This window comes from Gastrolobium bilobum, unplaced genomic scaffold (genome assembly GCF_033153095.1).
Source record: "Gastrolobium bilobum isolate Gb01-03AN ecotype WA unplaced genomic scaffold, APGP_CSIRO_Gbil_v1 utg8393, whole genome shotgun sequence".
NCBI classification, from domain to species: Eukaryota; Viridiplantae; Streptophyta; class Magnoliopsida; order Fabales; family Fabaceae; genus Gastrolobium; species Gastrolobium bilobum.
The window spans coordinates 182,455-195,196 of NW_026896016.1; the positions used below are offsets into that span (position 1 = coordinate 182,455).

Sequence of the window (12,742 nt, forward strand, 5' to 3'; positions counted from 1 at the left end):
CCACTTAATTTGTTGTGAATGTGGTTGAAAAACCATTTTTGACAGAAAAACTTTTTCCATAAATTTTGACAGAATTGCATAGTAGGACTAAAGTTCAACACATTTTATGAAGTTGTTATAATAGTTTGTGGTAAATCACACCTCAACTAAAGTTTATGAGGGTTGTTGTACATTTGCCAAAATTATGAAGAGAGGAAAATATTTTTCCATTTTAACATTTGAATTCGTGGGATAAGAATCCCAACCATTATAATAGAACACAAGGCCAACTGAATAAGTTTCTTAGACTTAAATACAATGCCAATTTTGATATCTAATAATTTTCTTATAAATGAATATCAAACATTTATAATACAATCCCTCTTTCCTTTAATTATCAAATAACTAAACTTATGTTACGTTTATTAAAAGAAAAGTATTGAGTTTAATTAATAGCAGCTACAATAGTCAAATGGTCCATTCCACCGTTACATCATTAATCTTGGTGGTTAACAACATACCCTGTCTTGTGTAAGTAAAGGAGGTTAGGATCATTAAATGCTTATAAAGTTTTGATTGCTTCACCTTGGTTACGTAGCTTTGGTCACTTTTTTTGCCAAATGTTTTTATTATGTAACATAACATAAAAACAAATTTTCTACTCTCACAAAAGGAAGAGAGAGGAGAGAGGAGAGAGAATAGGAAAAGGAGAAAAAATTTAAAGTGGGTCCCATATAAAATTTGTGTGTGTAGGATGATGATTTTATGTTATGTAACATAATAAAAATAAAGCCCTTAGTCTTATATTATAAAAGATAGGAAAAAATATTTGTACTTTTAAATGACACAATTTATATCATTTCACTCTCACAAAGAAATGGAACTCACATCTTTATATTTTTTTGTCCATTCTCTCTCCTCCTTTATCTATCTCTTACTCTCACTTAAAATGACACAATTTTACATCTTTTAAAATAATACACAATTTTCCCTAAAAGATAATATCTTTTCTTACTGACTTAAAAAATTGTGAGCTCCATTTTTTTTTTTTTTTCTTTTTTAGTAGGACCGGCTACACGTTTGTCTCTATGGTTGGAGACGTCTTCTTTCTTATGACAAAATTAATAAACCCCTATTTTCATACCCTAAACTAGTTAGTGATATTAATCTGAAAAAAAAAAATAAAAAAAGTTGGTATGTAATGTTATAAAAATTTCAAAATCACGTTTATTAATGTTAGAAAATGCATAGACTATAACATTTTGTCTTATCCAACAAAGGACGAATTACACATATAGCTGACACTCCTTTACGTGTCCTCGAACATTCATTCATACAGTTAGCTAATCCTTTCATGAATTGTTGTTGATGGTAATAGGTGAATATAAATTTCTGACTTAGCTAATCCTTTCATAGACTATAACATTTCTGACTAAACTGTCTTATCCAACAAAGGACGAATTACACATATAGCGACACTACTTTATGTGTCCTCGGAACATTCATTCATATAGTTAACTAATCCTTTCATAAATTGTTGTTGCTGGTGAAAGGGAAATATTGCAAAATCTGAGAAAAAAGTTTCTTGTATAGCTTGAACCAATCAATATTATCAAGGAAATTTGCTAGAAGTTATTTCAACAGCTTGGTCCAATTATTTGTTTGATGATGTTTTGATACAATATATTGTGAAGGAACATGGAAACATCAATTAAAGTCTTCCCAAGACTTGAGTTCTCAATTTCCTTCTCTACACGTAATGAACGCATCTAGTCAAATAAAAAAATGCACTGAAATGAAGAGGAAGGAATGAGTTTATAGTTTAAACTTTTGGTTTAACTGGTTTACAAAGAAAATGATATCATTCATTAAACAAGCAAAAGCACCAAATACAAAAGCATCATCTGATTTTGATCAATAAGTCTATGTCTTACTGTTGATTGTACTGATAAGTTTGTGATTCACTTAGATATTGGAACTTGGGAGTCATAAGGAGAATAATGACCCTGGTATTCTATGGTAATGTTAGCATGTATAAGAGTTTGACAATCAAACAGGTATTGAACTACAAATAGAAAAGAAAGAAGACCGTATAAGTGTATCAATCAGTTGGATTTTCATCATTATCTCTAAGGTGCTCTTTCAATGGCTGTCCTAGAGTTTCCCAGTTTTTACAATCCCATGCTGGATCAATTTCAGGCAGTTCATAATCATCTGGACGTAATGACAATTGGAACTCAGGTAGGTCTGGCAATGCTTGGAGACCCCTGCATCATTAACAAAATTACAATTTTGCATAACTTCTTATTATAAAAAATCACTCTCCAATAAACCTCGAGTAGTGAGAGTAGGCAGGCAAGAAGTCAATCCCTATACGCAGCCTTATATTTGCATATTTGCAATTAGACTGTTTCCTGGATTGAAACTGGTGACTTTTTAGTCACGAAAGAGCAGTTTTATTACTACTCTGGGCACACCCTCTTGCATAACTAACTATTATATTTCAAGGAAATCAGGAAGTTATTTAGAACTTAGAACATCAAATGAGCTAATCCTATAGTTTGAAACAAAGGTAGATCCTTACTTCTCTTGCTCCAAGAGGTAGCCATACATCTGGGACTTCCTAGATGCAACTTCAGGAATTTTCTGATGTAAATGTTTCATAGCACCCCAGAGTGGAGGAGCCCTTGACAGAGAAAAATAAAAATGTAAGATAATGGAATGTGTCAGAAAACAATCTCAGACAAAACCCAAAAGATTTAAACCAACCTTGTCACTGGAGGTGCCAGACAAAAGCTTAAGCAGGCCTTCTTGCTTTCAGCTAAAAGTTCTTCTGCAGCAAGAAAACAAGACACAGCACCAATGTGACTGCTTGGTTCATTACCCTTATCCAGGATCAGACCATGGTAGTAGTAGGCTGCAGCCTGACAACATTACAAATGTTTATCTTAAATGTTTATCTTTTGGTGGGAAGTATATTTTTATTCAATCTTGATGGCATTACTAACCTTGGCTTCAAGGAATTTCCATTTGATGAACCTGAGATGCTTCTTTCCATGCCCTTGGTTGAAGTCACATCCTGACAAGCAATGATAAGCCTGCTCATGAAAGTGAGAAACACTTTTATTCCAGAAATAAAAACCAGCACCATAATTTATAAAACTGGTGTTGTAAGGAAATGTTTGACTTCAGTCAAATAATATATGAAACTAGCTAATGAAGCAAAATGGATTATGGATTGCAGTTATGAAGTTAGTGATGAGTAGATGCTCAAAGGATTGAAATTAAGACCTGACTAAAGTAAATCAACTGTTCACATGCCAACCTCCTCTTCACAGACAAAGATGCCTTCTGACTTTCCACCGCAAGACCAAGCTGAATTTCAGTTCCCTAAATTGTCATCAAGGTGAGCCATTACACCCAATCTGTATACTTGTTTTGCAAGCTATATTGACAACTGGTCAATAGAATCAAAGATGAAGAAAAGGGGCTTTGTGCCATGTTTCTATATGCACTTCATGCATTTTAATAGAATAGCAAAGAAATTGAGAATCATGCTCACAATCCAATTAACTGGAACTGCAAAATATGTATGGAATGCTATTTGATACAATAAGGACAACTTATTGCTATAAAGCTCCCGCTATGAGCAGTATTTTGCATTTGCAAAAGGATGATTACATGAATCGAACCCGTGACTTTCAAGTCACATGGCGATAAACAAGTTCCCTTCATTGCAATGAAATAGACTAGAAGAATTAAATGCTTGCATGAGTGAATCTAGAGAGATTGACCAACTAGTACCTGGCCTAGTGCTTGAATAGCTATAGCCTCCAATACACCCTCTTGCAAGTCATGGGGAAAAACTTTCCTGAATGTTGTTTGAAGTCAATTTCTTAATAGGGTGTTCAATGCTAGTCCAAAACTGGTTTAGTAAAAAAACTATATAGACATACTTGATTTCGGTGGGTAACCGAGTAAGAATATCCCTGACACAGAACTCCAGGTATCCTGATGCCTTGAGTAACAAATCAATTGCTTCCCTCTTGCTATCTGACAGTACAAAAATGCACAATCCCTTATTAGTAATTGTTCAACTTGTTGATTCATGCTTCAATAGTACAATATCTAAAGTCTAAAGCTTATGTATTGGCACAGAACCTGAAGATACAACCCTGAATCCAGATCCTGAAGGGTCCTTTGGAATCATTAGTGAGTCAGCCTCTGATAGTGTCAGCATAGCCATAAGGTGAACTGCAGATAGCACCTCAAACCAGACATTTGCTATACTGCTATCCTGCCAATTGGATTTTACCATGTTAAAGAAACTAAAAAAATCAATGATGAGAAAAAAATATTAAGAATGAGTTTGCTGATGATCATACCTGTTGGCCATCTCCAAAAATTTTCCACTTGAATTCTATTAGTCCCTCAAGACCATGTTCTGTGACATAAGAAAATTACAAACCATTTCAGGAAAGGAGAGAAAATAGAGGGGTTGTGGGGTATGTAATGTGTTAATTTGTGAAACCTTTCTTAGTAAGCCCAATCAGAACAGACAAGTATTCATTCAAAGCTCGCAGCAATTCAGGTATAGCTGATCCACCTGTATGAAATATTCAAATTTTAGACCAGAAGAACATTTTTACTTCATTATTCATTCTACAAGAAAATTGGAATTCCTTTTTTAATGTTACTAGTTGAAGAAGTGGACTTATTGGAATTTGGAAGAGATGTATTGAAGTTTTGACCACTCATTGTCCTACATATAGTGAAAACATTCAGGCTTATAAACTAGTAGTTATTCTTCATTTCTTCCATACATTTCAGAAAACAGATAAAATAAATTACTGAGAAGAAAAAGAAGAGCTAATATAACAATAGAATTCAAGTGATTAAGCAAGGACACACCAGTATCCTCAGCTATCAATACTATCTGATTCCGAAGTGAAGACAATTTGTCAGCAAGTTCCCTTGGAATTACTCCTTTAAGTGCCCTTTGAAGATCACATTGCACTGGAATTCTGGTTGATGGAACAAAGACCACCACTTCAGGAATGCTTGACTTCTTCTTCCTATACACAGAGTAAGTGCACCCCATTCTTTTGGATGATGAGGATTCCTTTCAAGCATAATATCCTACACAAATCAACCACCCATTTTCACAGCTTAAGTCAATGAAATTGGCAGTGTTCTATAAAACTAAACATTAATGATGATGATATGGGCATGATGAGGTAATGAATGGGAAAAAAGGATGGGACTTAAAATAAGCATAGCTGGCATATTTGACAGCATAAAAGTGCTGGAATTCAGCTTTGTAGAAATGGGTGAGTATTGAAAAACTGCATCTAACCAGAGTTTTCATTATGAGCATTAATTGGGGTGGTGAAATTGCAGGTCAATTAAAAAAAAAAAAAAAAAAAGTTGCACCATCTACATGTGTGGGACAGAAATGACAGTTAATATTAGTAGATTCAAAAGTGGTTGATTCATGAACATTAAAATTAACAAATCCAAATCATGGTGGGGAAAGAAATAAAATAAAATAAAATAAACACAAACACAAGTTGAGAAGTGAGGGAAGAAGAGAATAAATGAGATATTAGAAGAGGAAGTAGTTACTGAATACAGAGAAGAGAGAAGCAGGGAAGGTTCAAGGAGAGGCAGAACATGTTAATATGGTATCTGAGTGAATAAGGAAGCTCAAGAACCGAGACATATCTCACATGGCAATGGCGTAGAAGCCTCTGCTTCGTTTATAGGAGCACGTTCAGTTGTTGTATTTTTTATTTTTATTTTTGTTTTAGTAAACGCTTGACTTAACTAGTCTTAGAACTATAGAGTACTTTTACGATATACTATTATTATTTGCTTGTGTTGATTTATTCATCTTATGAATATGATTGGTTTCGATGGATCAGATCATACGACAAACTATGTTGTAAGAAATGTTATTAAAACCGGTTGGTCCGGTCATTGACCCAGTTGATGTACTGGGTTAGTGGGTCACTGGTTTAATCAGTGGGTCACTGGTTCAATCGCATGACCCGGTAATTATATGTAATTTTATAATTTATATTAAAAAATTATAAACTTACTCAAATATCTAAAAAAATAATAAAAATTTCAAATATTTTAATATAAAAAATAATAAATCACATACTATTATCCAATAAATGATCAAATAAAAATATAATGATCGTGATACGAGGCTTTAAATTCAGAAAATGACATCTCTAACTATAACTCAAATCAAAATTTTCTGCATAATGCACAATTGAGATAATATTAGTGTTGTAGGTACATAACTTACGTAAGTCAATAAGCAAAAAAATATTCAAATATGTCCATTATGATTTTTTTTTTTAAATTTGGAATTTTTTATTTTTTTAGGACCAGGCCGGGTCACCGGTTAACTGACCGAGTCACCGGTTTTCATGAAAACCGGCCGGGTCACACCGGGTCGCAGCGATTCTGATGCATGGCCGGTCCGTTGCTTCAACTGGACCAGTTATATGACCGGTTCCCGAGTCGACTCGGCCGAGTCGGTCCGGTTTTAATAACTATGGTTGTAAGGTCAGTCCTAGGTTAGATATGGAAAGTGTTGGCACGTGGATTCAGGATCAAGGTAGTAGTGGGCCCGGCCATGGACAATTTTGGTGGAAAATATATACAGCCATGAAAATTGATCCTCTCATGTGAAAAAAATATGATATGGTCGTGTGAGAAGATTAGAATCATATAAAGGTGAATCAACGGTTATGATTTTGTAACTATTTATTTTAATATTTTTTCTCTCTCTTCTTTTTTATTATATCCACTTTTGTATGATTATAATTCTCCACGTGACCATGTCATTTTTTTTCCCACACGAGAGGATCCAGATCCATATAACCATACCCATTAGTTCTAGGTTGTGAACATGAGATCATTGCTCCAAAAATAATTTTTAAAAAATTGAGTTCAGAACTTGGGAGGATTGTTCTAAAAATATTGTGTGGAGATGATTTTAATGATCGATGGTTTGATAAGAAAAAAAAAACAGAATAACTAATTAATGTTCCCATCAAGTTAACGAAGACTTAAAAAAGATGGCTAAGTTTAGATCATCATTTGTTTTTCAATAATATTAAAGAAAAATTAGATACACAATTTTTTTTTTTGATACAATGGTGGGAATTGAATACATAATTTAGTAAACTATAAATTACAAATTATTCAAATTCTTCATCGCTAGACCAATCCTAGTAACTTCCATACACAATTATTTTAGTTTAGAACTTGATTTAAGATAATGTGTGTAAAGCACACGAGAGGCACATTAATACTTCGATAAGCTTGGAGAACGGGAGATCTCTTGCCATGATGGGGAGACTATTTGTATACGGACCGATATTCTTATATTGATGTAAAAATAAGAAGTCTTATATCAAATCTTGATCATTACTTTGCTTGTATCTAATAACTCAAATATCTAATAAATTAGAATCATTAGATATAAATAGGATCAACGATCAAGATTAAAAGTATAACTTACATTGATGTAAAATGATCTAACTCTTGCCAACAAAGGTGGGCACAGTTGGCTAAGGGTTTGGTCCATACCCCTCAAGGGCGTGGGTTCAAACTCTGCTGGCCGATGTGAGGACTTTGTTGGTGAGTGATATGTAATCTCTCCCAGAAATCCTCAAAGAGGTTGGGGGGTCTTCCCTGACCCTAGTGGAATACCGGTGTCTAACCCCACTTAAACTTTTAAATACCAAAAAAAATTGATCTAACTTTTTACATGTATATTGATGTATAATGAAGATAAGCGAGCTCTAGCCAGTAGACCTTCCAAAGAGGAATAAAAAAGACTGTTTTCAGGATGGGCAAATTCAAAGCTCCTGGTCCTGATGGTTTAAGTGCTATTTTTTTTCAAAGCCCGTGGCATATAATAGGTAACTCTGTTTGCAAGCTGATTGATGAAATTTTCTGTAATCCAGAGAAGGTGAGGGAGATTAATGGGACTCTGATCTGCTTGATTCCCAAAGAGGAAAGCCCTGAAAATATGAGAGATTTTAGACCCATTAGTCTGTGTAATGTCATTTATAAAGCCATTACCAAAATAATTGTTGAGAGATTGAGGGACCTGATGCCTAGGATTGTATCCCCTAACCAGTGCAGCTTCATTAAGGGCAGGCAAGGTGTGGATAATATAATCATGTCTCAGGAGGTCATTCGCTCCATGCGGGCCAGGAAAGGCAGAAAGGGCTTGATGATGATCAAAGTGGACTTGGAGAAGGCTTATGATCGGCTAAATTGGAGTTTTGTGTTGGAAACTTTGAGGGTCATTGGCTTCCCTGAATCCATATCTCAGCTGATCTATAATTATATATCCACAACTTCTATGAATTTACTTTGGAATGGAATGGTGACTAAAAGTATCCTCCCTGGTAGAGGCATTAAGCAAGGGGATCCCATTTCCCCATACTTATTCGTCCTTTGCATTGAAAGATTGGCTCATCTCATTCACATGGCAGTGGAGACTAAAGCCTGGAAGCCTATTATGCTAAGGAAGAATGCTCCACCTATTTCTCATCTGTTCTTTGCTGATGACATCATCTTGTATGCTGAAGCTAGTTTGGACCAAGCCCATGTAATTAACCAGGTTTTAAAAGTGTTTGCTGAAGCTTCAGGACAAAAAGTGAGCACTGATAAAAATAGAGTGTAATTCTCTAAAAATGTGAGTCTCGGGAGGGCTAGGGAGATTAGTAATTCCCTTGGTATAGGGATTACTTTTGACCTTGGTAAGTACCTTGGGATTCCCCTATTTCATAAAAAAGTAACAAAAAACTCTTTCAGGTATGTGTTGGAAAGGGTGCAGGGTAGACTTTCCTCTTGGAACCAGAAGTGCTTGTCTCTAGCTGGGAGTAACACACTAGCCAAATCAGTGCTAGAAGACATGCCTGCCTACTCCATGCAAACAGCTGTTATCCCTGTTGGTGTGTGCAATGAGGTGGAGAAGGAAACTAGGGGCTTTATAAACCCTTGTTCAAAGGAAAACTCATTTGGTGAGTTGGAAGAAACTGTGTCGTCCTAAGAAAGATGGAGGTTTGGGGTTCAGAGATCAAAAGTTGGTTAACAAGTCCTTCTCCATGAAGCTTGGCTTTGGGCTATTATCAAATAAAGATGACCTCTGGGTAAAGGTCATTCGCAGCAAATATAAGATGGAAGATACTCACAGTGCTCAACTGAGAAATAGCAGGAACGGATCCAACATCTGGAAAAGTATTCAGAAAGTCTGGGATCTGTTCTAGAGGGATCTAGATTCATTCTCGGTAACGGGTCCAATACAGCATTCTGGTTTGACAGTTGGATTCCCAATGGTGGGAGACTCATGGACTATTCTTCAACTAACATTCCTGATGAGGCAAAGAATTGGAAGGTGGCTGATTGTGTAGTTGAGGGGAACTGGGACTGGAGTAAAGTCAATCATTTACTTTCTGATGAGGCTTTGCAGGTTCTGGAAAGTATGAGCCCTCCTACCAGTACGGATGAACAGGATAAGGTAATTTGGTGCCATTCAAACACAGACAACTACCTCTCATCCCATTGTGGAAATCCTTTACCCAAGGATTGGAACTTGGTGTGGAAATGGGAAGGTCCTCAAAGGGTAAAAATTTTTCTCTGGCTTTTGGTTGGGAATAAACTTCTCAACAATGCTGAAAGGGTTCGTAGGCACATGACAGTGATTGATTCTTGTCCTAGATGTCATCTGCCAATGGAAGATAATGACCATATTTTTAGAAGGTGCTTCTGGGCCCATGAGGTGTGGAACCTGTGGGTTGACAACAAGGATTTAGAGTCCTTTCTACTCATTGACTGGGAAAGATGGCTGGAAAGTAATCTTCACAGAAGCAATAAGAACTCGGAGTGGAGGCTGAAGTTTGGCGTGGTTTGTTGGCTAATATGGAAGGATAGAAATAGCCTGGTTTTTAATGGAAAAGCCTCTAATTCGCAAGATATTTTTTCTCAGGCTTCTCTCTTTGTGTCTAATATTAAGGTAGCAAATGATGTCCTTGCAGGTTCTGGGCTAGCTTAAGGAAGATACGAAGAGATCTTGATCAACTGGAGGTCCCCACCAGCTGGCTGGATCAAAATTAATACGGATGGTTCTTATGCAGGCAATGGTTCAAGAGTTGCTTGTGGAGGGGTTATAAGAGATGAGGTGGGGAGCTGGATCAAAGGTTTCTACAAGAAGTTGAGTAATGAAACAACCTTAATGACTGAAATCTGGGGCTTCATCATAGGCTTAGATTGGGCTTGGGAGAATGAGAGAAGACAGATTTTGTTAGAAGGTGATTCCATGTTGGCTATCCATCTTGTTAAAGAGGGTTGTGTTAGCTCACACCCTTGCTATTCTCTTGTGAACAGAGTCAGATTATTGATGGCTAGACACTGGAATGTGAAATTATGCTACATCTATAGAGAAGGTAATCAAGTAGCAGACTGACTTGCTATTAATAGTTTTTCGTCTAGTTGGGATACCCTGTGGTTAGATAGTGTTCTTGATGGCTGTAGGGACTTAGTGTTGAAGGATGCTATGGGCACCGCATGGCCCAAGAGTGTTTGTGTGTAGTGCATTTGTTTCTTTCCTCTTTATACAAAAAAAAGAAAGGAGGAGGAAGATGATAGTGAATTCCTCTTTTACCCTTTGTTATGAGTAAAGACTATCAAGAATCATTAAAAGCCCATGATTTTCTATCATTCTTATATGGGCCCATGATGCATAGGCCCAACACGCTCACAAGGATGTGATGCGTATATACAATGGAATAAGGAGATGGACACTTGAATTGGGCCTAAAGTGAGCCATTGAATTGGGTTTGGTGACCGGTCCAAAATAAAAGTCTAGATAACCATGTAAAATATGGGTTGAATTTGAGTTGAAACGCTCTTAGCCTATTATTTTCACTGAGTCAAATTCTTGGAATCAGACTCAACCTTATAGATCTAATATGTTTCACCTATTAAGTTAGAGACAAAATCGACTCGGAATTTGATTAAAAATTTACAGTAATGTTGTTGTATGCATAGGAAATTATGTTAAGATCATGACATTCAAGCTATTAACAAATACATACAATTAGATGTATGTTAGATATGCATATAAAAACAAAGTTTAATCTACGTTTTTTTAAAAAATAATGATAATAATTCTACATTTTTTTGCGATACAATAAGGAAAATATTCTACATTTTTATGTAAGAAGATTCGCTCGAAATTATTTGCCATAAAAGCCATTACTTAAAAATAGTCACTTAATGTTATCAAAAAAAAAAAAAAAATAGTCACTTAAAAAGAGAATGTTTCATACAAAGCTCTCTTCTTAAGTCTTCAATTATCCGAGTTAAGAGTGGAAACCATGTACCTCAGGCCAGGTTAAACATAACAAGCAAAATGCCTTTAGTCTAGTCCCCGTTTATTTTTTCATAAAAGCCAAGTCTAACCTAACTCAAAAATATTTGAGCCGAATCGGTTAGGAGTTTAGGTTCAATTTGTATAAACTTAATCCCATCAAAGTTCAATCAAGATTCAAGTTGTTTTATTTTAACTCAATGGAGTCAATAGTACAAAATACTTCTAGGTTTGTGGAAACCATCTAATTTTCGTTTATTTTTTATTTTATGAGTTTAATGTTTCTCATGTTATAGGAAATAAATTTATCTCCTTCACACACTTGTGTATTGTACGAGTAATTAGATCTGCAGAAGCATTTAGACCATTGCGGTTTGGGATGTAATGGGTCATCATTGTTTATAATTACCTCTTATAGCACAGATATGGAATGATGCTCTACAAATCAGTGTTCTTTGTGTCGCAGCACAAACTTACGAACTGATCTCTTCTGCATTACATCACAAATAGATATCTCTAGGTTATGGTAAACCTTCCCAGCTATCTCTCGAGGGGAAAGGGGAAGTGTGTGGGCACTTTTCAGATTTAAGCTTGCCTCTTTTATTTAATAACCTTGGAGGCTGATGACTTAAATGGTAGTATTTATAAAGGTTTCAAGAAATCCTAGCCCTAAGCTCATTGGGCTCTAGGTTTATTGGGCTCTTCTCATACTCTTAGCCCATTCGGGCTTTAGTAAAAGAGCATAAACGCAACAATTTTTCACTTGCTCTTTTGGGTACAAACTTGAGTCCAAAACCCAAGGGCTCTGATTGATTACTGTTTTTAAAAACAGATTTTTAGTTTTCATAACAAAAAAATTCGTTTGGTAAGGCTTGTTTTGTAAAAAAAATTTAAAAACTGTAACTATTTTTTTGTTTTTAGAATCAAATTTAGAGAACATGTCTGAGTTGTTTTTGTTTTCTTTTTTGGTTTTTAAGTTTCAAAACAAAAAAAAAACATAGAAAACAACTGTTTTCATAATTATTCTACAAAGCAGTTTTAAAAACAAAAAAATCAAAACACAATCAATCAGGCCCCATGTAACTCATAAGTCATCATTAACTAAAAAAACACCTCATCCCTTGTCTCAAGCTAGCCTGGAGATCTACCATATATTATTAATCAAGGCTCTTGATAATCAATGAATGATTATCTAATTTGGTGCTACTCCACTAAAAGCTCGAACTTCAACTCCAAGATTAATAACACTTATAACTTGAATATACATTGCCCCTTTGTAGAATGTTTATAATTGATTGATACTTTTTTTGTAACTCAATCAATTATTTATTTCCTTGATTATGATAGTTTCTCTAATGG

General features: G+C 35.3%; 1 protein-coding gene across 1 annotated transcript; it reads right to left on the minus strand.

The window, feature by feature from the left end:
- Positions 1–1,906: 1,906 nt before the first annotated feature.
- LOC133297308 (uncharacterized) lies at positions 1,907–5,721 on the minus strand. Its single transcript, XM_061496420.1, has 12 exons — positions 5,605–5,721; positions 4,891–5,118; positions 4,511–4,585; positions 4,365–4,423; positions 4,141–4,276; positions 3,936–4,032; positions 3,784–3,850; positions 3,271–3,369; positions 2,988–3,077; positions 2,749–2,903; positions 2,564–2,665; positions 1,907–2,246 (listed from the first exon to the last, which is right to left on the minus strand). Exons 2-12 carry the CDS (start codon positions 5,078–5,080, stop codon positions 2,081–2,083), a joined length of 1,236 nt encoding a protein of 411 aa, XP_061352404.1. The 5' UTR covers positions 5,081–5,118; positions 5,605–5,721; the 3' UTR covers positions 1,907–2,080.
- Positions 5,722–12,742: the final 7,021 nt, after the last annotated feature.